Genomic DNA, 26,561 nt, shown 5'->3' with positions numbered 1-26,561 from the left:
ATGGACAAGAGACCTATTTTAATAAAATGTTAAATATAAGTGCTTTAAATAAGGAACAGACAATGTTGTGGGTGTTAAAAGAAGGTGAGAGTTTCATAGGTGGCTCATCAGTAAAGAATCTACCCATCAATGCAGGAGACATGGGTTCAATCCCTGGGTGGGGAACGCACTCCAGTATTCTTGCCTGGGAAATCCCATGGACAGAGAAGCCTCGTGGGCTATAGTCTGTGGGGTTGCAAAAGGGTCAGACGTGACTTAGTGATTAAACAACAAAGAAGATGAAGGGACTGAGTCATCACAAATTGCTCACCTTATGGAAGTGCAGGACTCGCCTTACTGAGTAGACTTTTGAGGATGTTAAAGATATTAGCTGCAAGAGATGTTTGTGGGGAGGGTGATAAAGATATTCCAGGCAGAAAATACAGCAAAATAGGCAAAGTCATGCAGATAGGAATGTCATTAAGGGAACTGTATTATCTGTTTGGACTGAAATCTAGGGTATATATAGGAAGTGATGAGCATACAGGAAATGATGAGAGTGAAAGTTGGAAACATAAACTGGAACAAAATTGTAGAATTCTTTGAATCTTTTGCCAGAGAAAGTTTTGATCTTAAATATGAGAAAGCGGGAAGGGGACCTAATAACAGAAGCACAATGTATAGATTCACTGATTGGTGAACTAAAGTTTGTGAATCTTCCTGGGTAGAATTATACTATAAACTTAGTGAGATTATCCAGTAAACTTGGTTAACGGTGTTTATTTTTACCAGTAGTAAGTAGAAGTATCGGAATTAGAAGGAAAAGTTACAAAATCCAGTATATCCAGAAGCCTCTATCTGTATTCACTGAAGTATTGCTGATATATTGTTAAGTTCTGTCAACTTAAGAATCTGAAATAGAAAGTGAATGAATGTTACATTTCCTGTTCTGTACCTAAGAATGATAATTGTGAAAAGAAGTGGACAGAGACAGTGGAATGATCTTGACAGACAGAAGCTTCAAAGTGTGTAGGTGTAAGAGCCCCGAAAAGGGGTTGGCTTATTTCTTTTTTTCTCTTTTGGTTTCAAAGCAGAAATGTGGATGTTCTTTCTGCTGTGTCTCTGTCCTCAACTTACCTCACATTTCCCTCTCCTCTTACTATTTTGATGCTATTTGATGTTACGGGTAGAAATTTTCCCTGAGGTCACCTCCTTTGCTTACTTGTCATTTGTCTTTCTACAACAGGAGTTCCATCATCTTCCTCTGAAGACCTAGCCATCTTGCTCCATGAAGGTCAGGACAGTCTGACATGCACTTGTTTCTTGCCTCTTTACCTGAAGAGTAGTCCTCTTCCATTGTGTACATTTTTTTCTTAATAGGGGAGGGGAGGGGAGAGCCAGTACCCCCCCTCCCCTTCCCTCCTTAAACCTTGGGGAAGTAACCCCCATTGCTTTCCCAAGATGGCAGACCCCATCATGGATCTGTTTGATGACCCAAATTTATTTGGCCTGGACTCTCTGACTGATGACAGCTTCAATCAGGTCACACAAGACCCTATTGAAGAAGCCCTTGGACTGCCAAGCTCTCTGGACTCCTTGGATCAGATGAACCAGGATGGTGGAGGTGGTGATGTGGCGAATTCATCAGCAAATGACTTGGTCCCCCCACCAGAGGAAACAGCCCCCACAGAACTTCCCAAAGAATCAACAGCTCCAGCTCCAGAATCTTTAACCTTGCATGATTATACCACTCAGCCCGTCAGCCAAGAGCAGCCAGCCCAACCTGTCTTACAGACACCAACGCCAACACCAGGACTTTTGCAGGTCTCCAAGAGCCAGGAGATCCTGAGCCAAGGGAATCCTTTCATGGGTGTCTCTGCCACAGCTGTCTCCTCCAATAGTGCTGGAGGACAACCACCTCAGTCTGCCCCTAAGATTGTTATCCTTAAGGCCCCACCAAGCTCCTCAGTCACTGGTGCCCATGTGGCACAAATTCAGGCCCAAGGTATCACCAGCACAGCTCAGCCACTCGTGGCTGGCACAGCCAATGGTGGAAAAGTCACTTTTACCAAAGTGCTAACCGGCACTCCCCTTCGACCTGGTGTTTCCATTGTCTCTGGTAATACAGTGTTGGCCGCCAAGGTCCCTGGGAACCAGGCTACTGTTCAGCGCATTGTCCAGCCCAGCCGACCAGTAAAGCAGCTGGTCCTACAGCCAGTTAAGGGTTCAGCTCCTGCTGGAAACCCTGGGGCCACAGGGCCCCCACTGAAGCCTGCAGTTACACTGACCTCTACACCCACCCAGGTGACTTGAGTGAAAGGGGGAGGTGAATTTTGGTTTAGTAGAGGGCCCAGCAACTGTGTGAGAGCAAGCACATAAAAGCTGTCTCTAGGAAATCTGCTTAAATTCCATCTTTACTTTGTATCAGTTAGTGTTGATAGCCACCTTATTTGTTACTTACGAGGTGAAAGCAGTTAGTGTTAATGCATTTTTTGAGCTCTTACTACATATTTACACTGTGCCTAGCTGGTGCTGAACAAGATAGACACAGTCCCTGTCCTTACAGAGCTCACCATCTGCCAGGAAATACAGACCTTAAGCAAGAACTCACAGTGATGGATGATATAAAGTTATACGAGTACTATAGGATGCAATGGGAACAAAGAATCATTTTTGAAAAATATGTGTATTTATATTTGCAAGACTTACAGAAACTATGTGTATCTTTCCTGTTCTTATTATTAAGATTGTCCTCCTCCAGCTTTGCCCAGTGAAAAGACTTGTTTCTTTTATAAGAAAATAAAGACTCTAGCCTCTGAATCAAGGGTCAGAAGAATTTGGAGGAGGGAAAGACAGTGTTCAGATAAGTAGGGCTGGTGAAGAGAAGCTCTGAGAAGGTGGATTTTTAGTTCAATATGAAGACTTTTATTCTAATAGATTTCCAAAAAATGGAATGACTGCCTTAGAAAATAGCAAGCCTTCCAGCAGTTTTTCAAGAATAGACTTGGTACCCACTGGGCAGAGGTTATAGAAAAGATTTATTAGGACAGATAGGAAGATGAACAAAGGGGATTGTACGGTCTTTTCTGACCCTCAGTTTTTATAATTCTAGGTTGAGGAAAATTGGTGTAAATATTAAGGGGTCTACCCTTCTTTAATGTCCTACCTCTCTTGCAATTTCCTCTCTTCACTCTAGGGTGAATCGAAACGCATCACGCTGGTCCTCCAGCAGCCACAGTCTGGAGGTCCCCAAGGACACCGGCATGTCGTGCTAGGGAGTCTACCGGGCAAGATAGTGTTACAGGGCAACCAGCTAGCAGCCCTGACTCAAGCCAAGAATGCCCAGGGGCAGCCTGCCAAAGTAGTGACTATACAGCTGCAGGTGCAGCAGCCGCAGCAGAAAATCCAGATTGTACCACAGCCTCCATCATCGCAGCCACAGCCCCAGCAGCCACCCTCCACCCAGCCAGTGACTCTCTCCTCTGTGCAGCAGGCTCAGATAATGGGACCAGGACAGGCCCCGGGACAGAGACTTTCAGTACCCCTCAAGGTGGTACTTCAGCCACAGGTGAGACTTAACATGCTGGGTTAAGAAGGCAAACACGCTCTTAGTCCCCTGATGTTATCCTCAGCAACCACTCACTGTTGAATGTGGGGCCAGTCTAGATTCATATCTCTGAAGTGAGATGCAGGCTTTTCTTTCTTTCACCCATGGGAACCTTATTTTAGTTATATCATGAAAAGATTTGAGGGTTATTGTTGGGTTTGGGTTAAGAGATGATTTGTCTAGTATTTGTCTTTAAATTGTTTTATTTACAATCTTTTCCTGATAGCCTTGTGAGATGAAAATGACTGGAAATAACCCCTCATCTGAAAGATAAATAGTCTTGAAGAGGTCAAGTGCTTAGCTATCATTCCTCCCCTAACCGCCCCCCCCCCCCCCCCCCCCCCCGGCCCACCGCCCCCAGGAAGATAAAGGTAGGACAAGAATGGAATTTGAATTTTTTTTACTAGCCTAGACACCAGTGTTATCTGTATTGTTTGGAAATTTTACGGAATTGTGGAGATGAGTATTGACATTAGAAGCATGGCTAAAGAATATTGAAAGTTAATTTGGCACAGTTGCCTTTTCTCATCCCCATCCCACCAAAAAATACTTTCTAAAAAAGCATGCCTCTGGGTTCAGAAAGACTTGATGTAAGTGTCATTCTTAAGGAATTAGAGAACTAACGTTTCTAGCCTGTGTGCTTCAGAGCTGTTTTATTCAGGTCATTTAACTATAAGCATGTTGAAATTGTAGTGTCTTTATTTCTATAGGCTGGCTCTTCCCAAGGGGCCTCTTCTGGGCTCTCCGTAGTTAAAGTTCTCAGTGCCAGTGAAGTGGCAGCTCTGTCCTCACCAGCAAGTTCTGCTCCCCATACCGGGGGCAAGACAGGAATCGAGGAAAACCGTAGGCTGGAACACCAGAAGAAGCAAGAGAAAGCAAATCGGATTGTAGCAGAGGCCATTGCTAGGGCCCGTGCTCGGGGCGAACAGAACATACCTCGAGTCCTGAATGAGGATGAGCTGCCTAGCGTTAGGCCTGAGGAGGAAGGTGAAAAGAAACGCAGGAAGAAGAGCAGTGGGGAGAGGCTCAAGGAAGAAAAGCCAAAGAAGAGCAAAACATCTGGTACCTCCAAAACCAAGGGCAAGAGTAAGCTAAAGTGAGTGCCACCCTTTGCTGTTTTGATGGGATATTTGGGGAGAGCACATACATGTTTAAATTCCTGTTTTTAAATTTATGCTGTATATAGCAGCTACAGAGTTCAAGGGGATCGGTCATAGAAATTAGTAAGTCCTTTCTTTTCTCTGTCCCAAGTGAACATCAAGGCCTGGGGTAGACAGCCAGTCTTGAGTTAGGGGTTATGTGTAAAAGCTGTGTGCTTCCTGATTTTCTATCACTGTAGTATGAAAGACTTCTCCCTAGCCCCCTCTGACCCACACCAGTAAAAGAGAGTTGCTGCAGACTTAGCTGCCCTGTTCTTGCATTTCATATGTAAACTGGAGAAGATTTCAGCAGCCACTGTCAGCCTTAAGCAGTCTTGACAGAACCATGGCTTGCCACATAACTTGCCACGACTGAGTGTGCTCTCTTCCTTCCATGCCTTGTAGCTTCACTCCTTTCTCTCTAGCTTCTACTCCCTGAGATGCTTCAGGCTTTGTGGTGTAATTATAATAGTGCTTTATATTTGTACAGGGTTTTTTAGCTTAAAAGAGCAAGTTTCATATCTGTTATTTAACTTGATCTTCAGCAGCTGTCACACTAGGTTTTATCGTCAGTGTTTGCTAGTTAGAAAACTAATGCCGAGCTAGTGACAGAACTGGAACTCAGACGAGGCCTTGTAATTGTTAGTCAGGAATTGGTTCTGCTGTGTTATGCTGCCTTCATTCAGGTATCTGTGAATACAGTGGTAGCAAAAATTTGTCAAATCTGATGTAAAAGCCAGCTGGTAGTTTAGAAACCCTAATATCTTCTTTTTTTTCAAACACCCTACTCCACAGTTATGTGTCCCCAGACTGAATATCTCTAGAGCATTGGAGAAGGCAATGGCAGCCCACTCCAGTGTTCTTGCCTGGGGAATCCCAGGGACGGCGGAGCCTGGTGGGCTGCCGTCTGTGGGGTTGCCCAGAGTCGGACACGACTGAAGTGACTTAGCAGCAGCAGCAGCAGCAGCATGCCTGGAGGCTTCATATGTGATAGGTTAGATTAATTGTATTTTCTGCTCCTAAGTTTTCCTTGGCTTCACTGTAACTGAATTTGGTTTTTCCTTTTTAGCACCATCACTCCTGTGGTGGGAAAGAAGAGAAAACGTAATACCTCATCTGATAATTCAGATGTAGAAGTCATGCCCGCACAGTCACCCCGGGAAGATGAAGAAAGCAGTATTCAGGTAAAAGAATCCCTAAAAACTTCATGAGAAATCCTGTTTACTTCTGACAGGCAGACCAGGAATAGATAATGAGAGACCATGAGCCTATACATATTTCAACAGGTTTTCTAAACCGGAGGTAGGCCTAAAAAGTAAAAGAAGGCAAAACCTGGTCATGGTCATGTCTTAAATTTTATTTATTTATTTTTTTAGGCAAAACGTGTATTACTCTAAAAATGCATATTACTCTACAATAGTCATTTTCTCAAATTCCAGTGTTTCAGAGACTAAACAGACATGCAGTTATTCTGCAGTTGTTGTTTTGAGTCTGATAGTACTTTGGTCTTTCTTAGAACAGTCCAGGGGGGCGCTCTGTGTCCCCTTTCTGATGTCTGTGTCAGAAGCTTTCTCTATCTCTTTTATACTTTGATAAAACTTTATTACACGAAAGCTCTGAGCGATCAAGCCTCGTCTCTGGCCGCGGATTGAATTATCCTCCAGAGACCAAGAATCCCAGGGTCTTTCGTGGCTCAGCAACAACCTTTCACACTGGTCAATATATATCCCTTATGTTATTACAAGATTTATTTACCATGTCTTTAAATTAGATGTGATAGCAGGCAGCTAAGGCCCTGAAACTTTGGTCTTCATTATTATTATTATTGTTTTTTGTTTGTTTGTTTTTACCATTCTAGGTTTTTTTTTTTTTTTTTCCAAATGACTTGGTGCTTTTTTTAGGGGAAGGCTGCACTATCACCACTTTCTTCTATGTTAATTGCTCTTTAATCTTCTCTGTGTTACCTTTTTGGCAATCAACATTCTCTTAGTTAAAAAAAAAAAGCTAATTTCATTAGATTCTCAAAAAAAAAAAAAAAAGAACAGTCCCGCTGTCCCTTGTGCCTTACTTCTTCTACACTTTAGGGTTTTGACTGTGAACTGGGGTGCTTAAGGCACAGTGTTTTTGCTACCTTTTAAAGATGAGAACCATTGGGAAGAGAATAAAAAAAGCTGGATCAAAAGAACTTTAGTCCTCTGTCTCTGTTGCCTATGGTACCATCTTTGACTCTAGTTTCCAACCATGGAAAGAAGCTATTAATGATTCAAGATACCCATAGTACTTCTGAGTACCTCTAATGGGACTGGCTAGTTTATTTAGCTATATCTAGATTCCTTATCTGAAAGTGGAGGTTTGGACTAAACAAACCTCAGGTGCCTCACTAGCCATCAGTACTTTATATAAGTGTCTCCCCTCTCCCTTAATACATATTCACTGCACTGACAAACTGAATCTTGGGTTCTTCTGGGGGATGTTAACATGTGAGAACAGCCAGGACATTTTTGAAAAGGAGAGTGAAACAAAAGCTAGATTTAACAGACATTAAAGTATATTATGAAATTATAATTGCCAAGAGTTTAAAGAAAAAATAGCAGAGTGAAAAATAAGAGTCTCGAAACAGATCCAAATAGTTTTGAGATGTTACTATGTGAGTTAAAGGGCCATTTAAAATCAGTGGAGAGGATTGCGTGGTGGTCCAGTGGTTAGAACTCCGCACTTTCATTGCTGAGGGCCCAGGGCTCACTCCCTGGTCAGGGAACTGGGATACTGCAAGCCACATGGTGCAGCCAAAAAAAAAAAAAAAAAGGAAGATAATAAAATCAATAAAAATCAATGGAAAGAAAGATTATTTAACACATTATGTTAGGATGATTACTCATTTATGAAGAAATGAAACTGGATTTCTTGCATTACTCTTTAAGAAAAACAAATTCTAGTTTAATCAAAGGTGAAAATGTAAAAATTGAAATCATGGACCTTTATAAAACATGAATGAGTTTTTTTAAATAATTAAAAAATCAGGTAGGTCTTTCTAAGGAGGGTATTAAAATTTCCAAGTCATAAAGGGAAAGACTGATATATTTACTATATAAAAACTATGCATATGTAGCAACAACAAAAAATGCTCTAAATAGCATAGTGTTTAAGACCAAGACCATTTCTTGGGTTCTTATGTTAACTGTATTACTTACTAATATTGTCACTTCAGGCAAGTTTACCTAACTTTGTGGTGTCTCAGTTTCTTCATCTCTAAAATACAGATAGTAGTATCTGCTAAGCAGGGTTGTTAGGATTAAATGTAAATGTTTACAAAGCACATAGAACAGTGTTTAGGTAAGAGAGCATAGTAAGAGTTATATATGTTTGTTAAATAAACAGTTAAATAAAGTGTTATATAATCAAAACACAAAGTGAGTATGGCAGAAACTATCAAAGTATTGTAAAGTAATTATCCTCCAATTAAACATAAAATTAAAACACAAACTGAAGGCGAATCTTTGTAATACAAGAAATACAAGAATTAATAAAATTTAAAAAGTGGTATATTAAAAAAAAAAAGTGGTATATTAATTTGCTAAGGTTACCATAACAAAATACCACAGACTAGATAGTTTAAACAACAGAAATTTATTTTCTTACAGTTCTGAAGGTCAGAAGTCCAGGATCAGGAGGTCTGGTTACCTGTGAGACCTCTCTCCTTGGCTTGCAGAGGGCCACCTCCTCACTGTGCCCACACATGGTCTTTCCTCAGGGTGTATATCCCTGTTGTCTCTGCATATGGCCAGATTCCCTCCTCTTTTAAGGGCAGTAGTGCCCACCCTAACTTAATCATCTCTTTAAGGCCCTGTCTCCAGACAGTCACATTCTGAGGTACTCGAGGGTTAGGCTTTTAACATAAGAATTTGAGGAAACACAATTAATTGACCTAATTGTGTTTCTTCAAGTACCAGTCTTGGCAGTGGAGACCTCACAGTCCCCCAGTTCTCCTCCCCAGATGTAACTTCTGTTATTACTTTTGTGTATCCTTCCAGAAATATTCTTTACTTTCACGAGCACTCTAATTCCACTTTCACTCAATGTAAGTATTCCATCCCTATTCTTCTGTACTGTGCTTTTTTCTCTAACAGTGTATCTTAAATATAGTTCTATATTAGAAAAGATAGATCCAGCCCATTCTTCCTCACACTCTTTTTTATTATGAAAAATTTGAAATATACACCAAAGTAGAGTAATTATTTACTGAGGCCCCGCGTTCCATCATCCCAGAAAGTTCCCTTGTGCTCTCTTTTCAGTCAGTTCACCATCCTCTCCCCTCATCTCCCCGTAGGCAACAATTGTGCTCATTTCTGTTAACCATAGATTAAACTTAGCCTGTTCTTAAACTTCATGTAAATGGAGTCACATAGTATATACTCTTGGATCTCACCTTTTTCAGCATAGTGGTGTTCAGAATTATTCATGTTGATGTATCAGAAGTCCATTCCTTCTTTTTTCCCTTGAGAAGCGTTTACTTTAGGAATATACCAGTGTTTATTCATTCTATTAGAATGAATACATTTGGTTTGTTCCAGTTTGGAGCTGTTTTGAGTAAGGCTGCAGTGAACAGTCTTAGTACATATGCTTTGTGGACATAGGTTTTCATTTCTCGTAGCTAAATAGCCAGGAGTTGATAGACTATGGGGTAGTTAAACATTTGACCTTTTGACCTTATAAGAATCTGCTGCCTTCTGAAGTGATTGTCATTTTACACATCAACCAGCAGTGAGAGTTCCAGCGCACATCTTCACTGTTCATTCTTGTCAGTCTATCCCATTCTTTTTATATAGTTCTATAGTATTCCATTTTTTGACTATAGCATAGTTTGTTCAATCCAACCCCTGTTGGTGGGCATTTAGGTTTTCTCTAGTCTTTTACTACCACTGCGGGCAGAGATTTGTTGTTCTTTGTTGTTGTTGTTTAGTTGCTAAGTTGTGTTTGACTGGTTTGCAGCCCCACGGACTGCCAGGCTCCTCTGTCCATGGGATTTCCCAGGCAAGAATACTAGACTGGGTTGCCATTTCCTTCTCCAGGGAGCCTTCCTAACTCAAGGATTGAACCCACGTCTCCTGCATTGGCAGGCAGGTTCTTTAACCACTGAGCCACCAGAGAAGCCCACAGAGATTTGTATACATGTACAAATTTATCTGTAGGATAATATCTTTGAAGTGGAATTGTTTGGTCAATGGATATTGTCAAATTTTGTTCTATAGAAATTTCCTTCATGCCAATGTGTACTCTCACCAGCAGTGTATGAGTTCCTATTTCAAATATTTGATCAAACTCTCAGATTTTTGCCTCTCGGTTAGATGCAAAAAAAAAAAAAAAAGTATCTCAGTTTAGTTTTCAGTTGTAACAGTTTTATTGTGAGTGTGAGCATCATTTTACGTTGAAAGCCATTTGTGTGTTTTTTCTACAAAAGTTGTCTATTCATGTTATTTGCTCATATTTCTATGCTATTGATTTTTTTTCTTAGTTGTAAGATCAAATTGATCAGTCGATTTATCAGAAACACCTTTCCTACTTCATGATTATTTAAAGAAAAAATATCTTCCACATCTTTTAGAAATTTTTTCTTTTTTTAAACTTTGAAATCATTCAATCTTTTTATAAATTTGTTTGGCTAGTGGTTTGTTTCCAATCCCATTTATAGAATAATCCACTTTTTCCTCACTGATTAAAAGTACTATTTTTATCATGCTCTAAATCTACCTAAGTATTTTAATCTGTATTTGGACACTATTTCATTGACCTGTTTATCACCTCTTGGAGAGGTACCAAGCTGTGTTAATCAGTATAGCTTTATACTGGCTTTAAAATCTGATAAAGCCAAGTATACCTTTTCATATTTTTATGAAATATTTCCATTTTTCCATTTCATATTTCCATTTGAAATAGGAACTCATACACTGCTGGTGAAGAGTACACACTGGCATGAAGAAAATTTCTATAGAACAAAATTTGACAATATCCATTGACCCAACAATTCCATATTTTATTTATTCTTAGATGTTTAGTTCTCTGTTGAATTTTACAATCAACTTATCTAATTTAAAACTTTTGTTAAATTTGTTTTTCAAATTTATGTGATTGGAGAGGTTTTATATATATATATATATATATATTTCATTGTTTATTCAACTCTTTTAATGTCCTGTAGTGTTTTAAAGTTTTCTTCACATAGATTTTTTGGATTTCTTACTAAATGTAATACTTAAGATGATCTTTTTTCATAAAATGACTTTCTTTTATTGTATTTTCTGGCTTAGTCTCTGTAAGAATGCTGTTGATTTTTAAAAATTAACTTCATGCCCAGCAAATTTATCAAATCAATTTTAGTACAATTGATTGTACTAAATTGTACTAACTACTAAAATTGAATTTACAAATCAATTTTAGTAGTTCTGCTTCTAATGACTCATTTGATTTGGGTTTTTCCAGGGGTTATAATCATTACTGAAAAATAATTTTTTCTCTCCATCCTTCCAAATTTTTATCATGAACTGCACCTGTTACTGAGATTATTTAATTAAATTTTGCTCAACCACTTGAAAGAATGAGATAGATCTGAAATTCATAGATATGGAAAACATCTCCAAGAAAAATGTTAACGAAAAGTAAGCAGCAGAACAGTACATGCTATATGATCCTATTTATTAAACAAACAAAACTTTAGATCTAAAATAGACAAACAATTAGAAGCAATGTTTTTGTACCAGTGGACTCCAGGGCTGCTCCTGGTGTGAAGTTCATTGCACCCTGCAGGTAGAGAGTTTAGAGAGTTCTATTTCAGTTTTTCAGAGCCTCTTGCCAATAGTACCCAGGTTACTTTCAGATGGATTCTGATACTATAATGAAAGAATTCAGGAAATTAATATATACTCAGTACATAGAATAAGTTACATGGTTTAACATCACACAATTTGATAAATAAGCTCTTTATCATCTTTTGGTTTGATTTTTCCTAGGGAGTTTGGAGTCAAATATAAGTACATGACTATAGGCAAATAGTTTTAAAGGTTTTCTCTTTGGGAGACCTAAGCAGTTCTTTTGACTGTTTTTGCCCCTGTAGAAAAGACGCTCGAACCGCCAAGTGAAGCGGAAGAAATATACAGAGGACCTGGACATAAAGATCACAGACGACGAAGAAGAAGAAGAGGTGGATGTGACCGGCCCAGTCAGAGCTGAGCCTGCCCTTCCCGAGCCAGTGCAGGAACCAGACGGCGAGACCTTGCCTTCCATGCAGTTCTTCGTGGTAAGCTGAGAGCTTCAGCAGTTTGAGATGTGTGTCTTGCTGCTCACAGTCTCTTTGTTTGACTGACTGCGTCTTTTCCTGCAGGAGAATCCCAGTGAAGAAGATGCTGCCATTGTAGACAAAGTGCTTTCTATGCGTATTGTGAAGAAGGAGGTGAGGCCTGTTTTCAATGTTGGCCCATAATGCTACAGTTACAGGCTTTATGTAATGAGCACCTTGGGATGTCAGTCTACATCGCTACAGTGTAGTTACAAGAGAGAGTGGAGGAAAGTTAGGTGGCAAGTAAGAACTGTCTTATTGCCCCTTCTTTCACTTATCTGTTTAAATCCAGAAAGGGCTTATTTTCTCCAGCTGTCAGGCTTCTAGCATTGAAATACCAGATTAAGTTCTTTAATCCTTTAGACAGTGATATATCCTGGATGATACATATTTTATTCTTGGTATGAAAGTCTACCACGTGTGTTAAAATTAAGGATTCTCTTTGACAGATGAGTTATTAATAACTAATTTCTTTCTTCCCAGCTTCCTTCTGGACAGTATACTGAAGCAGAAGAATTCTTTGTCAAGTACAAGAACTAGTACGTGATCTATGAAAAAAAGCTTTTCACCCCAAATTCCACAGGGTTGTAATAAGTTCTCCCGTATAGCTATCCTGGTTGGGAATGTGTCCCCCCTGCCCCCCCCCACTTTTTTTTTTTATATAATTTTCATCACCCAAATTGTTTTTAGTGAGGAAAATGTCTGTTCAGAGAGAACCTCAGGAATTGACTGATTAATATTTGCCTACAGAAAAGTGGGGGAAAGGGTGGTTCCTGATAAAATCCCTTGTAATCTTGACATTCAGTTTAGTTCAGTTCAGTTGCTCAGTCGTGTCCGTCTCTTCACGACCCCATGAATCGCAGCACGCCAGACCTCACTGTCCATGACCAACTCCCAGAGTTTACTCAAACTCATGCCCATCGAGTCAGTGATGCCATCCAGCCATCTCATCTTCTGTCGTCCCCTTCTCCTGCCCCCAACCCCTCCCAGCATCAGGGTCTTTTCCAGTGAGTCAACTCTTCACATGAGGTGGCCAAGGTACTGGAGTTTCAGCTTCAGCATCAGTCCTTCCAATGAAGGACCCAGGACTAATCTCCTTCAAGATGGACTGGTTGGATCTCCTTGCAGTCCAATGGACTCTCAAGAGTCTTTTCCAACACTACAGTTCAAAAGCATCAATTTTTCAGTGCTCAGAATTCTTCACAGTCCAACTCTCACATCCATCCATGACCACTGGAAAAATCATAACCTTGACTAGACGGACCTTTGTTGGCAAAGTAATGTCTCTGCTTTTTAATATGCTATTTGGTTGGTCATAACTTTGCTTCCAAGGAGTAAGCGACTTTTAATTTCGTGGCTGCAGTCACTATCTGCAGTGGTTTTGGAGCCCAAAAAATGAAGTCTGACACTGTTTCCACTGTTTCCCCATCTATTTCCCATGAAGTGATGGGACCAGATGCCATGATCTTAGTTTTTTGAATGTTGAGCTTTAAGCCAACTTTTTCACTTTCCTCTTTCACTTTCATCAAGAGGCTTTTTAGTTCCTCTTCACTTTCTGCCATAAGGGTGGTGTCATCTGCTTATCTTGAGGTTATTGATATTTCTCCCAGCCATCTTGATTCCAGCTTGTGCTTCTTCCAGCCCAGCGTTTCTCATGATGTACTCTGCATATAAGTTAAATAAGCAGGGTGACAATATACAGCCTTGACATACTCCTTTTCCTATTTGGAACCAGTCTGTTGTTCCATGTCCAGTTCTAATTGTTGCTTCCTGACCTGCATACAGGTTTCTGAAGAGGCAGGTTAGGTGGTCTGGTATTCCCATCTCTTGAAGAATTTTCCACAGTTTATTGTGATCCACACAGTCAAAGGCTTTGGCGTAGTCAATAAAGCAGAAATAGATGTTTTTCTGGAACTCTCTTGCTTTTTCGATGATCCAGTGGATATTGGCATTTTGATCTCTGGTTCCTCTGCCTTTTCTAAAACCAGCTTGAATATCTGGAAGTTCACGGTTCACGTATTGCTGAAGCCTGGCTTGAAGAATTTTGAGCATTACTTTACTAAGCGTGTGAGATGAGTGCAATTGTGCGGTAGTTAGAGCATTCTTTGCGATTGCCTTTCTTTGGGATTGGGATGAAAACTGACCTTTTCCAGTTCTGTGGCCACTGCTGAGTTTTCCAAATTTGCTGGCATATTGAGTGCAGCACTTTCACAGCGTCATCTTTCAGGATTTGAAATAGCTCAACTGGAACTCCATCACCTCCACTAGCTTTGTTCGTAGTGATGCTTTCTAATGCCCACTTGACTTCACATTCCAGGATGTCTGGCTCTAGGTGAGTGATCACACCATCGTGATTATCTGGGTCGTGAAGATCTTTTTTGTACAGTTCTTCTGTGTATACTTGCCAACTCTTCTTAATATCTTCTGTTTCTGTTAGGTATATACCATTTCTGTCCTTGATCAAACCCATCTTTGCATGAAATGTTCCCTTGGTATCTCTAATTTTCTTGAAGAGATCTCTAGTCTTTCCCATTCTGTTGTTTTCCTCTATTTCTTTGCATTGATCGCTGAGGAAGGCTCTCTTATCTCTGCTTGCTATTCTTTGGAACTCTGCATTCAAATGGGAATATCTTTCCTTTTCTCCTTTGCTTTTCACTTCTCTTCTTTTCTCAGCTATTTGTAAGGCCTCCTCAGACAACCATTTTGCCTTTTTGCATTTCTTTTCCATGGGGATGGTCTTGATCCCTGTCTCCTGTACAATGTCACGAACCTCTGTCCATAGTTCATCAGGCACTCTGTCTATCAGATCTAGTCCCTTAAATCTATTTCTCACTTCCACTGTATAGTCATAAGGGATTTGATTTAGGTCATACCTGAATGGTCTAGTGGTTTTCCCTATTTTCTTCAATTTAAGTCTGAATTTGGCAATAAGGAGTTCATGATCTGAGCCACAGTCAGCTCTCGGTCTTGTTTTTGCTGACTGTTTAGAGCTTCTCCATCTTTGGCTGCAAAGAATATAATCATTCTGATTTCCGTGTTGACCATCTGGTGATGTCCACGTGTAGGTCTTCTCTTGTGTTGTTGGAAGAGGGTGTTTGCTATGACCACTGTTTTCTCTTGACAAAACTCTATTAGCCTTTGCCCTGCTTCATTCCGTACTCTAAGGCCAAATTTGCCTGTTACTCCGGGTGTTTCTTGACTTCCTACTTTTGCATTCCTGTCCCTTATAATGAAAAGAACATTTTTTTGAGGTGTTAGTTCTAAAAGGTCTTGTAGGGAAAAAATAAATAAATAAATAAAAGGTCTTGTAGGTCTTCATAGAACCATTCAACTTCAGCTTCTTCAGCATTACTGGTTGGGGCACAGACTTGGATTACTGTGATATTGAATGGTTTGCCTTGGAAACGAACAGAGATCATTCTGCCATTTTTGAGATTGCATCCAAGTACTGCATTTCAGACTCTTTCATTGACTATGATGGCTACTCCATTTCTTCTAAGGGATTCCTGCCCACAGTAGTAAATATAATGGTCATCTGAGTTAAATTCACCCATTCCAGTCGATTTTAGTTCGCTGATTCCTAGAATGTTGACATTCACTCTTGCCATCTCCTGTTTGACCACTTCCAGTCTGCCTTGATTCATGGACCTAACATTCCAGGTTCCTGTGCAATATTGCTCTTTACAGCATCGAACCTTGCTTCTATCACCAGTTACATCCACAACTGGGTATAGTTTTTGCTTTGGCACCATCCCTTCATTCTTTCTGGAGTTATTTCTCCACTGATCTCCAGTAGCATATTGGGCACCTACCAACCCGGGGAGTTCCTCTTTCAGTATCCTATCATTTTGCTTTTTCATACTGTTCATGAACAGAATGAAAAGACAAAATCCTAACATTAAGACCTTGCTACTCAGTGTGATCCAATTAGCATCATTTGGGTGCCTGTTAGAAATGTGAACTTTCAAGCCAACTCTAGACTAAGTGGTTGGTGTACAAAATAAAGTTTAAGAGGCACTGATCTGATAAGAGACTATCTCTCCATTGAAGCAGCATACTCTTAGGTCTGCTTTTGGCTAATCTCCTCATCTCAGACATTAACTTACCAGTTCCACTTTCTCATACCATGGCTGACTATTTCCATCTCCTTTAGCTCCTATCTGCACTGTGAATGGGCCACCATCTCCCAACTGGAGAAGGATAAGAGGATCCATCAAAAACTAAAGCGCTTCAAAACCAAAATGGCTCAGATGAGACACTTCTTCCATGAGGTAATTAGGAATAGGTATTGCTTATCATTTATTTCATAGAAGCATAAATTTTTGGGGTTATCCCTGACAGATTGTTCAAAAGACTTATAGTTGCTTTATATATATGGGTATATAAGTTTCATTTCGATCATTGGACTCTCCTTATTTAATTGCCCTATGGTTTGTTTTACCAGGTCTAAATATGGTCTTTTTATAAGTTATAGAATGTTTTGAAATTGAGTTGTTTGATATTCATGAAGTATTTTCAAAACAGATGATAAACTATCTGTCCACTTCAGGCATTCTTCTTCCTCTGTTGTCAGTCTTTAGCAACTGCTGGTATCTGTAGACATAAGCAACCACATCATTAAGAGGGAACATTTATTTTCTCAAATTTCTAATCCAGTATAACTAGGAATAGTGATAAAGGAACTTTAATATCTTACATCCAATGTTACTACTAGTTAAGTACTGGAGCATCTGTGAGAATCTCTTGAGCTGTATTTTAACACTCTATTTTTCTTTGAAAACTTTTTGTACATACATCTTTTCTAAAATGGGAATTTTAAAATCTGTATTTAATATATAATACTAAGTGCCTTGAGAAAAAGAATTCTTTTTAAAAGTTTCTTAAGACCTATGGAGGAAGAGATCTAATAAGAAGACTGAAAGAGAAGGAATAATGTATAGCTTTAGGGGAAAAAAAGGCCAGTTGTAGCCAAATACATCTGATAAAGCTAACTTTATATCACCAGACTTGTCAATAAGTGAGTTATTTTCCACATCACTTGGAGAGCAAGCAGGACCATGTAGGTTTTATAATTTCTTTTTATATGAAAATGAAATAATGATTGGGTTGTGGAGGTTGTGGTTTTTTTTTTTTTTTTTTTGGCCTATGTTCTTTTAAAGCCTAATTTGTGAAATGTGCAATGAAACTGTAATCTCATTTCAGCTGATACTAGATATATAATTTGTGGCCATTGAGCTAAGCTCTGCTAACTGACTTGTGTGCCAGTCAGATTTGCCTTTATAGGTAGGTCATTTAGCCAAATCAGTCACTCACTTACTCATTGTTTATGTGCTAGTCACTGTGGTTAACAGATCACACATGGTCTGTGTTCTCATATAGCTCACTGTCTAATGGGGGAGGAGAGAGAGATTTTAAAGTAATTCAAATTGTGGTAAGTACCAGGAAAGAAGGAGCATAGGAAGACATTAAAAAATGCCTGCTTTGGATAATCAGGGAAGGCTTCACTGAGAATCGAATTATGAATGGAAGTTAGCAAGGCCATAAGCACCTGTAAATTGTACCCCTGGCATGGGAAGTAGCAATATATGAAGGCCTCGAGATAGGATGAGGAACTGAAAGCATGGTGGTATTTACATATGACAGAAGCAGGTGCTTACAGACCTTTCAGTTTTGTTTTTATTCTAAGTGCAAAAGGGGAAACCATTGGACTATTTAAAACAGGCCAAAGACATAAACCAGTTTTCACCTTTAAAAGATCATCTAGACTTTGGAGAATGGATGGGAGAAGAGTAAGCATGAAAGCAGGATGAGCTGTAAGGAGGCCACTGAAGTTTTCTAGATGAGAAATTATCACAGCTTTATAGTGCTTTCGGTTGTTGGAGAGAAGGGATGGATTTGAGTTTACTTTAAAGTAGGATTGACGGCAATTGGTATGATGGCTTACATAGACAGGTATTAAAGAATGGAAGATCTTAGAAGCAACTGATTTGGGGGAAATCAAGATTTTAGTTTAGACCGTGTTAAGTTTAAAATTCCATAACATGTCTAGCAAGGAGATGGATATATAAAACTCGATTTTTTAGGCTACAATTAAAATTTGGAATGTATCAGCATATACATTGTTATTAAAGCCTTAATAACTATGCCAGAGTGATAGGAGAAATATTAGGGAAAAGATAGGCCACAAAAATTAGTGGGAAAGTGCCATAAGAAGGAAGAATTTTTTTCCCTATGGTTTCTTTGAGATCTCTCTTTGGAGCCTTGGGTTATTTATCTTGGGATATCACCCAAAGTTAGATACCAGTGACTTAGGGAAAAAAGAGCCAGTGAAGGTGACTGAGAATTGACCAAAACACAAAGTGAAACCAAAATAAGGCTACAAAAGTGAATATGGTGTCTCAGAAAAGTCTAGATAGTGCTTTCGAGAGAAAGATGAATTGTTGAATACTTTGTAGCTGTAAATTAAGGTGAGTACAGAAATGTTTCCATTGTATTTGGCAATTTGGAGATCATGAATGATGTTGACCAGTGGTTTCATTATGTGATGGAAGTAGAAAGAAGAGTGGAATGAATGGACAAATAAAGAAGTGATGAAATGGAGGTACTGCGTGTTTAAAACTCTTGGGAAAGCTTACATGTGAAGCAGAACAGAAGAATAGTTGCAGGGGGATGTAGAGTCAGAGAGGTCTTTTTAAGATGTGAACTAGTAGAACATGTGTGTATATTATGGCAATGTTACACTAGAGAGGGATTCCTAAGAAGGCAGGAAGGAATGAAATCCAAAGCATATATGGAGAGAATAGCCACTGTTAGGAGTAGTGACACTTGATCTGGTAATATGAGAAGATAGGTGCAAACAAGGTAAGTGTGTAGGATTTGATAGGGTGAAAATGGGGAACTCCCTTTTTTTTTTTTCTTAATAATTTTTGAAGTAAGGATATCCACTAAAGGTTGGGTGGAACGGTGAATTTTCTAGACAGTGATCTTTTTGGTTTTATTGTTTGGTTTCATAATTCCTCTAGGATGAAGAGCCCTTCAACCCAGACTATGTAGAGGTGGATAGGATATTGGATGAGTCTCACAGTATTGACAAGGACAATGGGGAGGTGAGTTGGGTCGTGGAGGAACATGAGAGGCCTTAAAGATTTCTGCCTGTCTGCTTGCCCACCCTTTATTTTTCAGATTTGGCTGAAAAATCTCTTGGATTGAAAAGGTACTTTTGAATTTTTTCTGAGAGATCCTCAGAATGATATTGGGAAGGTAGAGGAGTACAGAGAGAGGCTATAGAGAAAGATTCTCTTGAAGTCAGATATCTGGAAGCTGTGTTTGCAAGGACTCATTCACCTTGGTCTCATTTTCTCTCAGATTTTATATGAGAGACCCTTGACATTTAGTTGAGGGTGAAAGGTGGGGATAGAGAAAGGAATCCTTTATCAATTTCCAAATATATGAATATAAAAACCCTTGCATAGACTCATAGCTTTCTTTGTGTTGTTGAGAATTTTTTATTTCCTGAACTGGGGCTTTCCCAGTGGCTCAGTGGTAAAGAATCTGCCTGCGGTGCAGAAGCCGCACGAGACACGGGTTCTACCCCTGGGTCTGGAAGATCCCCTTGAGGAGGAAATGGCAGTCCACTCCAGTATTCTTGCCTGGGAAATCCAATGGACAGAGGATCCTGGCGGGCTACAGTCCGTAAGGTCGCAAAGAGTCAGACATGACTGAAGCGACTGAGCACACATGCACAGCATCAGTTAAATGCATTTTCATTTGTCACTAAAACATGTACTACATTTGAATCAGTCCTTTTAAACAGACTGTGGGGTCTTGCTCCCACAAGTGCAGATTTAGTACATCTAGGGTAGGACCGAGAGATCTGTGTTTTTAAGTTGGTTCTTCAAGGGGTTCTCATGCATAGCTTGGTTTAGGAACCCCAGAACTAAAGCTTTCTTAGATTGGGTAGCAGATTTTACATATGTTAAAACATTTGGTGACATGTTTTCTTTCATTAATCACTTTTTTTCATTTTCCAACCAAGAGTTTTATAGATCTAAGCCACCAGTGAATTCAACATTGCTCTCTTTTGTTCAGATTTGCTTGGACCATGAACTAAGCACTTTGTTAGAACTCCTCGCTTCTAGTCTAAGTTGTTGGTTTAACATCACAGGGTCACATTTCATCAAAATTTTATCACTCAAATAGTTCCTGCTTACAGAGTGACTAGTAGGGAACAGCAGAGCCTTGTTAAGACATCAGTTGCTAGCTGGCAGACTGGGTTCACTCACAAACTAAGTGACTTGCTCCCATATATCATCCTTGTAGAACCTAAGAGTCAAAGTCTTCCATCTGTTAAAGCCCAAGTTTGTTTTATAAGCTTTCAAGGTTACTCAGATAAAACCTTAGCTATCCAAAGTCATTATAATGCAGTGTCTTTAAATCCTAACAAGAATACCTCTGAAACCACGTATTTCTGCTTTTGCAGTTAGGGGTGGGAATTACTGCTTATTGTTCATTTGTGGGAGGTGAGAGTGGAGTGGACCAGTTATTAGTCAGGACAGGTTAGCCATTGTTATATTATTCTCATTACTTTCAGGTTCTCAGCCTTCCTAGCCTTAAAAATGTTATGCTCTCTATCGCTATACTTGTACTTTCATCTTCCAAAAGTAATAAGATTTTGATTAGGCCCCTCTGGAATGTTATTAGACCTGGCATGACAGATGAAAGTGTTTTAGTACCCTAATTTGCACTTCTAATATTGGATAAAAACTTTGCCCATTTCCCCCATCCCAAAATGAGCTTAATCTGTCATCCCTATTACATTACACAGTAGTAGAAATAAGTGTTATAATAAATATTAATTAAAATCCTTGGAAAATAAGTTATGATGCTGGAAATGTGTGACCTGAACAAATGTCTGTATGTAGAAAGTGACCCGAGTCACTACAATAAAGAAAAAGGTAAAAGAGAAATTACATAGATTCTAGTTTTTTCATGATCTCTCTCTCTTAAACACTTGCATCTTCACACTCCTTGCTGGCTATTTTAAGGAGTATTCTGTCAGTTGATTTTTAGAGATTTCATGGTGATTACACTAGGCCTAGTCTAATTCTTCTTGCTTCATATAAGCCCAAAATGAAAATGCAGTCAAGTCAGGAGTCATCTTAAGTACTGAGAATAGGAGCCATATTACCACGAGAATGCCTACATCGAGCGTAGCAGTGTGATTGGAGCTTCAGCATTCCCTTTCCACTCTTACCTCTCTTCAGTGATACCTCTTGTGATTATCTCCTAGGTTCCTGGGACTCACAGGGAAATCTCTTTACCACCATATGACTGCTCTTTTTCTCATGTGACTGCTCTTTGAAATAGCACCTGCATTCAGAGCTCCAGGAACTCAGAAGCCCAGTAGTTTCAGCCCTGCTTTGTTCCTATGGATTTAACCTGTTTCTCACTCCTAAAAGCAGCCTTGCTTCTACTGTTATTATATTTGGTGCCAGGAGGATAGTATGGAACGGGGCTACCATATCTTCTAATTTCAATCTAATTCAACACAATATAGAATTTTTTTTTTTTAATATGCTTGGTTGGTGAGCCTAATGTTTCAGTGGTTAGTGTCCTAGATAGTGCTGGGTAGAAATTTCACTTTTAGATTCTTGTAAGTTGTTTGGAAGCATGATCAAAGGCACAAATAGTACAGTGCGTCTGCAGGTGAGCCTATGGCTGGTGTTTTCAGCCTGACTTTTTTGGCACCTTTTTAGGTGTTGACACTTAGTCAAATTCTTAATCTCCAAATCACAGCAGAGAACACGGCATCATTTCACTAAAGCTCTGACTTCTTCTCCCCTAGCCTGTAATTTACTACCTGGTGAAATGGTGCTCTCTGCCCTACGAGGATAGTACATGGGAGCTCAAAGAGGATGTTGATGAGGGCAAGATTCGAGAATTTAAACGCATCCAGTCAAGGCACCCAGAACTCAAAAGGGTGGTAAGTACATCTGCATTTAGAGTGTAAAGTCCATATAGGGAATGATTTAATTTTCCTAATATAGAGTTTGGGCTTTCCTGATAGCTCAGTTGGTAAAGAAACCACCTGCAATTCAGGAGATCCCAGTTTGATTCCTGAGTTGGGAAGATCCGCTGGAGAAGGGATAGACTATCCACTCCAGTATTCTTGGACTTCCTTGGTGGCTCAGTGGGTTTTTTCTTTTTTTGTTATTAAAGTGTCATTGTGAAGTCATGAATTTGAATATATTTAACATGTTTAATCCAAGCAATAGTATCTTTGAATTGACTTCACCTGTTAGAACTACCTAGTAAGTTTACCTAATTTTGTTAGTGCCTCCACCCCATTTATTCAAATTTCTTACTTTTTAGAATCGTCCACAGGCAAGTGCCTGGAAGAAGTTGGAGTTGTCACATGAGTATAAAAACAGAAACCAGTTACGGGAATATCAGTTGGAAGGGGTCAACTGGCTGCTCTTTAATTGGTATAACAGGTAAAGAAAAGAGTGGGACCACAAAATATAGGCTAAGTCTTGGATTATTTTTATTTATTTTCTGTAGAAAAGGTTCATTTTATGTACTTTTTATAAGATGGTCTCTTTTGACATGCTTTTCTTTTTTTGTGATGAATTGGCAGGCAGAACTGCATCCTGGCTGATGAGATGGGATTGGGCAAAACCATTCAGTCCATTGCCTTCTTGCAGGAAGTATATAATGTGGGTATCCATGGCCCCTTCCTGGTCATTGCCCCACTGTCCACAATTACTAACTGGGAGCGGGAATTCAACACATGGACAGAGATGAACACTATTGTCTACCATGGCAGTCTGGCCAGCCGGCAGATGATACAGCAATATGAAATGTACTGCAAAGATTCACGGGTGAGTTGTATATAATGCACGTGTTATGGCTTAGAGAATAGGCCAAAGTACCTGGTATTTTGGAAGCTTTTATATGAGTCAAAGACTTTTATTGAGACTCTCTGTGATGTAAGGTGGTGTTGTCTACTTTATGCAGGATACTTTTTTGACTTTGCTATTTTGATCCAGTGAACATTTTGATCCAGTGGAAATTCTGACTTTATTCATGAATATATACATTTTAAATAGAGTTTTGCCAGCATTGATTAGTTTTCATCAAGAAATAATTTTCCAGAATGAAATTCATTTAGCTACTTTTATTTCCTTGATCCATAAAATGGTGAACATAAGACATTTCTTCCTTTTTTTTTTTTTTAAGTCTGCTGAAGTTTTCATCAAGATTAGTTCTTTTTTCTATATAAGTTTGGAAAAAGTTTCTTAACATTGAATTTTGAGTTTTTTTCCTACCATTAGTTTCCCATTTTTATTTCTACGAAACCCAAGTTTATTCAAGTCATATTTTGTTGCTCTTAATTTTGTTAAGATAGTTGGATTCTTTTGTCCATTTTTAGATAGTAACCAATATTACCACATACTACATTAGCTGTTTCACTTTTAGTTTTATCTTGTGTGTTTCAGCAGTGCTCAACATTGTGGATTTTAGTGTTTACCAACAGAAGATGTAGGGCTGAAATACATGAGGTAGGCATGCAGCAAAGTCAAGAATGTCCAGCTTCTTTCAGTAAGGTCTGTGATTTTCCCAAGAAGCTGAGTGTGTTGAGGAGGCAGGGATTCAATGATTTGACACTGTTTATCAGGAATATGAACAGTGGCAGAGGTGGGTGGTGGTGCAATTTGTGTTTTCTATTAAGCCTGCCTAAATATAAAATGCAGAATATGTAGTCCAGAAGAGCTTCTCATTTAGGTACATTTTAGGCCTTTTCTGACTTTATTGCCTTCATGCTTAGGGGCGCCTCATCCCAGGTGCATACAAGTTTGATGCCTTGATCACAACTTTTGAGATGATTTTGTCAGACTGTCCTGAGCTTCGTGAGATTGAATGGCGGTGCGTCATCATTGATGAGGCCCATCGACTAAAGAACCGTAATTGCAAGCTGCTTGATAGTCTCAAGCACATGGACCTGGTGAGTTCCTCTCACTGACTTGTGGCCAGAAACACCTAGAATTAAGTAATCCTAATTCCATGTGAATTAATTTCATAGAGAAGAATGAGAATCTTGGTATTGGGTAGTGGGTATGGCCTATAGGAATGGTAGCCTGAAAGTCATAAAATTCATATAAATTTTAGAGGTAGAAGATGATTGTATGTTGGTGGTTCTCAATTGGTTGAAGAGGTGGGATATTAAATGAGTTACCTATTTCTGCATAACAAAATATCCAAAAACCTAGTGACTTAAAACAACTGTGTTTTTCATGACTGTCTAGCTCAGCAACTTGGGCTGGGCTCAGTGATCTCATTCTTTCAGTGGTCTTGTCTGGAGTCAGTAATACAGCTGCAGCTGACAACTGGTACTGGTTGTTGGCTGGGCCATCTTCCATGTGGTCTGTCACCCCTCTGTGGGCCAGACTTTGCTTCTGTACCTGGTAGAGTCAGAGTAGTGTTCCAAGAGGGTAAAGGTGGAAGGCAAGGCCTTTGAGGCTCTGAAACTCACATGGTACCCACTTCTGCTACATTCTCATTGTCAGAGCAAGTTATAAGTCACGACCATGTTCAAGTGGTGAATCTTGATAGGAGGAACTACCAAAAATCAATGGCCATATTTAATCCCACACAGGTACATTTCTTAGAGGGAGACATATTAATGGATATCCATGGGGACTTGAGTGTGGAGAGGCATGTTTAATTGGAAAAAACGTGTTCTAAATATTTCTTTATTGCCTTATAATATTTAAGAAATTAATACGTTAAATAATATCAAGAATATTCTTGAGTATTTCATGTTTATCAAAAGAGGCAGCAAGTAAGAGTAATCTGGTCCATTTCCATAATTTTACAGTTAAAGAAATGGAAACTATACTTATATACTTGATGGAAAACTCCAGAAGTCTTTTTGAGTGTTATCATTCTTCTGTATTCTCCATTTCTAGGAGCACAAAGTGCTGCTCACAGGAACACCATTGCAAAATACTGTGGAGGAACTGTTTAGCTTGCTTCATTTCTTGGAACCATCACAGTTTCCATCAGAATCAGAATTCCTCAAAGACTTTGGGGATCTCAAAACAGAAGAACAGGTAGGAAGTTGTCTGTTGTGATACTAATGCAGAATAAAAAAATTTGTACTAGGCAGATATCTACTGTCATTGATATCCATGTTTCCATCTAATGTGAGAATGTTTGTCCTCATGTTATTATTTTTTCCTCTGTGTTGGTTACAGGTTCAAAAGCTACAGGCCATTCTCAAACCAATGATGCTGAGAAGACTCAAAGAAGATGTTGAAAAGAACCTGGCACCCAAACAGGAGACCATTATTGAAGTAGAGCTAACCAACATTCAGAAGAAATACTACCGGGCCATTCTGGAGAAGAATTTCTCCTTTCTTTCCAAAGGGGCAGGTCATACTAACATGCCAAATCTACTCAACACAATGATGGAGTTGCGCAAATGCTGCAACCACCCATATCTCATCAATGGTGAGAGAACTCTTGAAACACCTGGATTTCTGTGTTACCTTGATTACTAAGTGGTGTTCCTCAGAAACAATAGATGCATTGGCTGATCCTTCCTAGTTTGGAAATAGAGGGGATTTCTCTTTTTAAAACCATTCTCAAGTGGAACGTCTTCCTCTAGTTCTTTCTGACCCTTTGACTCTGCATAGTCTCCAAAGTTAAAAAGGATTTGCTATTAAGAATTCTGTTCTGTCTTCACTGATATTCTATGTTGCTGTTTCTGTTTTGGATGGCATTATGGTGGTAACAGTGGTTTTCATGTACTGTTCTAGTCCTTGTTCATATATTTACATGTTTTACCCAATTCTTAAGCCTGACTAATGTGGAATATTTTGTTTGTTTATTTGTTTTTTTAATGTGGAATATTTTGTATTAACAAAATTGAGGATATTTTAGGGTTTGGGGGTTGCTGAAATTCTGTTTTCAAGTAATATTGATATCAAGTCAGGTTATTTTCTTTTCTTTGCTTCCTTATCTCAGTTAAATAAACTGCAGCCTTTCTGTTTCTCTGGATCTCACCATCAGGTCTGATTTTTCTTTTTGGCAGGTGCAGAAGAAAAAATCCTAACAGAGTTTCGAGAAGCTTGCCATATCATACCTCATGACTTCCACTTGCAGGCCATGGTTCGTTCAGCTGGCAAATTGGTTCTTATTGACAAGTTACTTCCAAAACTTAAAGCTGGTGGCCATAAGGTTCTGATCTTTTCCCAGATGGTACGCTGCCTAGATATCCTAGAGGATTATCTAATCCAGAGAAGGTGAGAAAAAAAAGTCATTCCTCGCCTGTTTACTTTGTACTTATAAAACTGCAAAGAGTGGGAGGCATGAGTTTAACTAAAGTTGACCAGGACTGGGCTAAGAGAAGTATTCAAGACTCTCACTCTCAACTTTCTGATAAAATTTTTGGTGAACTAGCGATACAGGGATACTGGTATTGATCCCAGCCTGCTTTTTTGTT

The 26,561-nt window shown here is 39.2% G+C and overlaps 1 protein-coding gene across 8 annotated transcripts in view; it reads left to right on the top strand.

Annotated features, from left to right (window-relative positions):
* Nucleotides 1-26,561, top strand: part of CHD8 (chromodomain helicase DNA binding protein 8) — a 60,561-nt gene that overhangs the window by 18,342 nt on the left and 15,658 nt on the right. For 5 of the 8 annotated variants that reach the window (XM_061157725.1, XM_061157727.1, XM_061157722.1 and 2 more), the window contains exons 2-17: nucleotides 1,226-2,283; nucleotides 3,176-3,547; nucleotides 4,297-4,682; nucleotides 5,795-5,909; nucleotides 11,834-12,016; nucleotides 12,101-12,169; nucleotides 12,539-12,594; nucleotides 16,209-16,326; nucleotides 19,078-19,161; nucleotides 21,900-22,037; nucleotides 22,427-22,548; nucleotides 22,692-22,935; nucleotides 23,883-24,059; nucleotides 25,024-25,167; nucleotides 25,312-25,567; nucleotides 26,151-26,361. In XM_061157725.1, coding sequence (XP_061013708.1) covers nucleotides 1,441-2,283; nucleotides 3,176-3,547; nucleotides 4,297-4,682; nucleotides 5,795-5,909; nucleotides 11,834-12,016; nucleotides 12,101-12,169; nucleotides 12,539-12,594; nucleotides 16,209-16,326; nucleotides 19,078-19,161; nucleotides 21,900-22,037; nucleotides 22,427-22,548; nucleotides 22,692-22,935; nucleotides 23,883-24,059; nucleotides 25,024-25,167; nucleotides 25,312-25,567; nucleotides 26,151-26,361 — 3,518 coding nt within the window. In that variant the 5' untranslated portion in view covers nucleotides 1,226-1,440. The remainder of the gene's footprint in view (nucleotides 1-1,225; nucleotides 2,284-3,175; nucleotides 3,548-4,296; nucleotides 4,683-5,794; nucleotides 5,910-11,833; nucleotides 12,017-12,100; nucleotides 12,170-12,538; nucleotides 12,595-16,208; nucleotides 16,327-19,077; nucleotides 19,162-21,899; nucleotides 22,038-22,426; nucleotides 22,549-22,691; nucleotides 22,936-23,882; nucleotides 24,060-25,023; nucleotides 25,168-25,311; nucleotides 25,568-26,150; nucleotides 26,362-26,561) is intronic. The other 3 variants (XM_061157728.1, XM_061157729.1, XM_061157726.1) reach the window with 2 other exon arrangements.

The sequence above is a fragment of the Dama dama genome, chromosome 12 (assembly GCF_033118175.1).
Source record: "Dama dama isolate Ldn47 chromosome 12, ASM3311817v1, whole genome shotgun sequence".
Lineage (NCBI taxonomy): Eukaryota > Metazoa > Chordata > Mammalia > Artiodactyla > Cervidae > Dama > Dama dama.
This window is presented reverse-complemented; position numbering and strand designations above follow the sequence as displayed.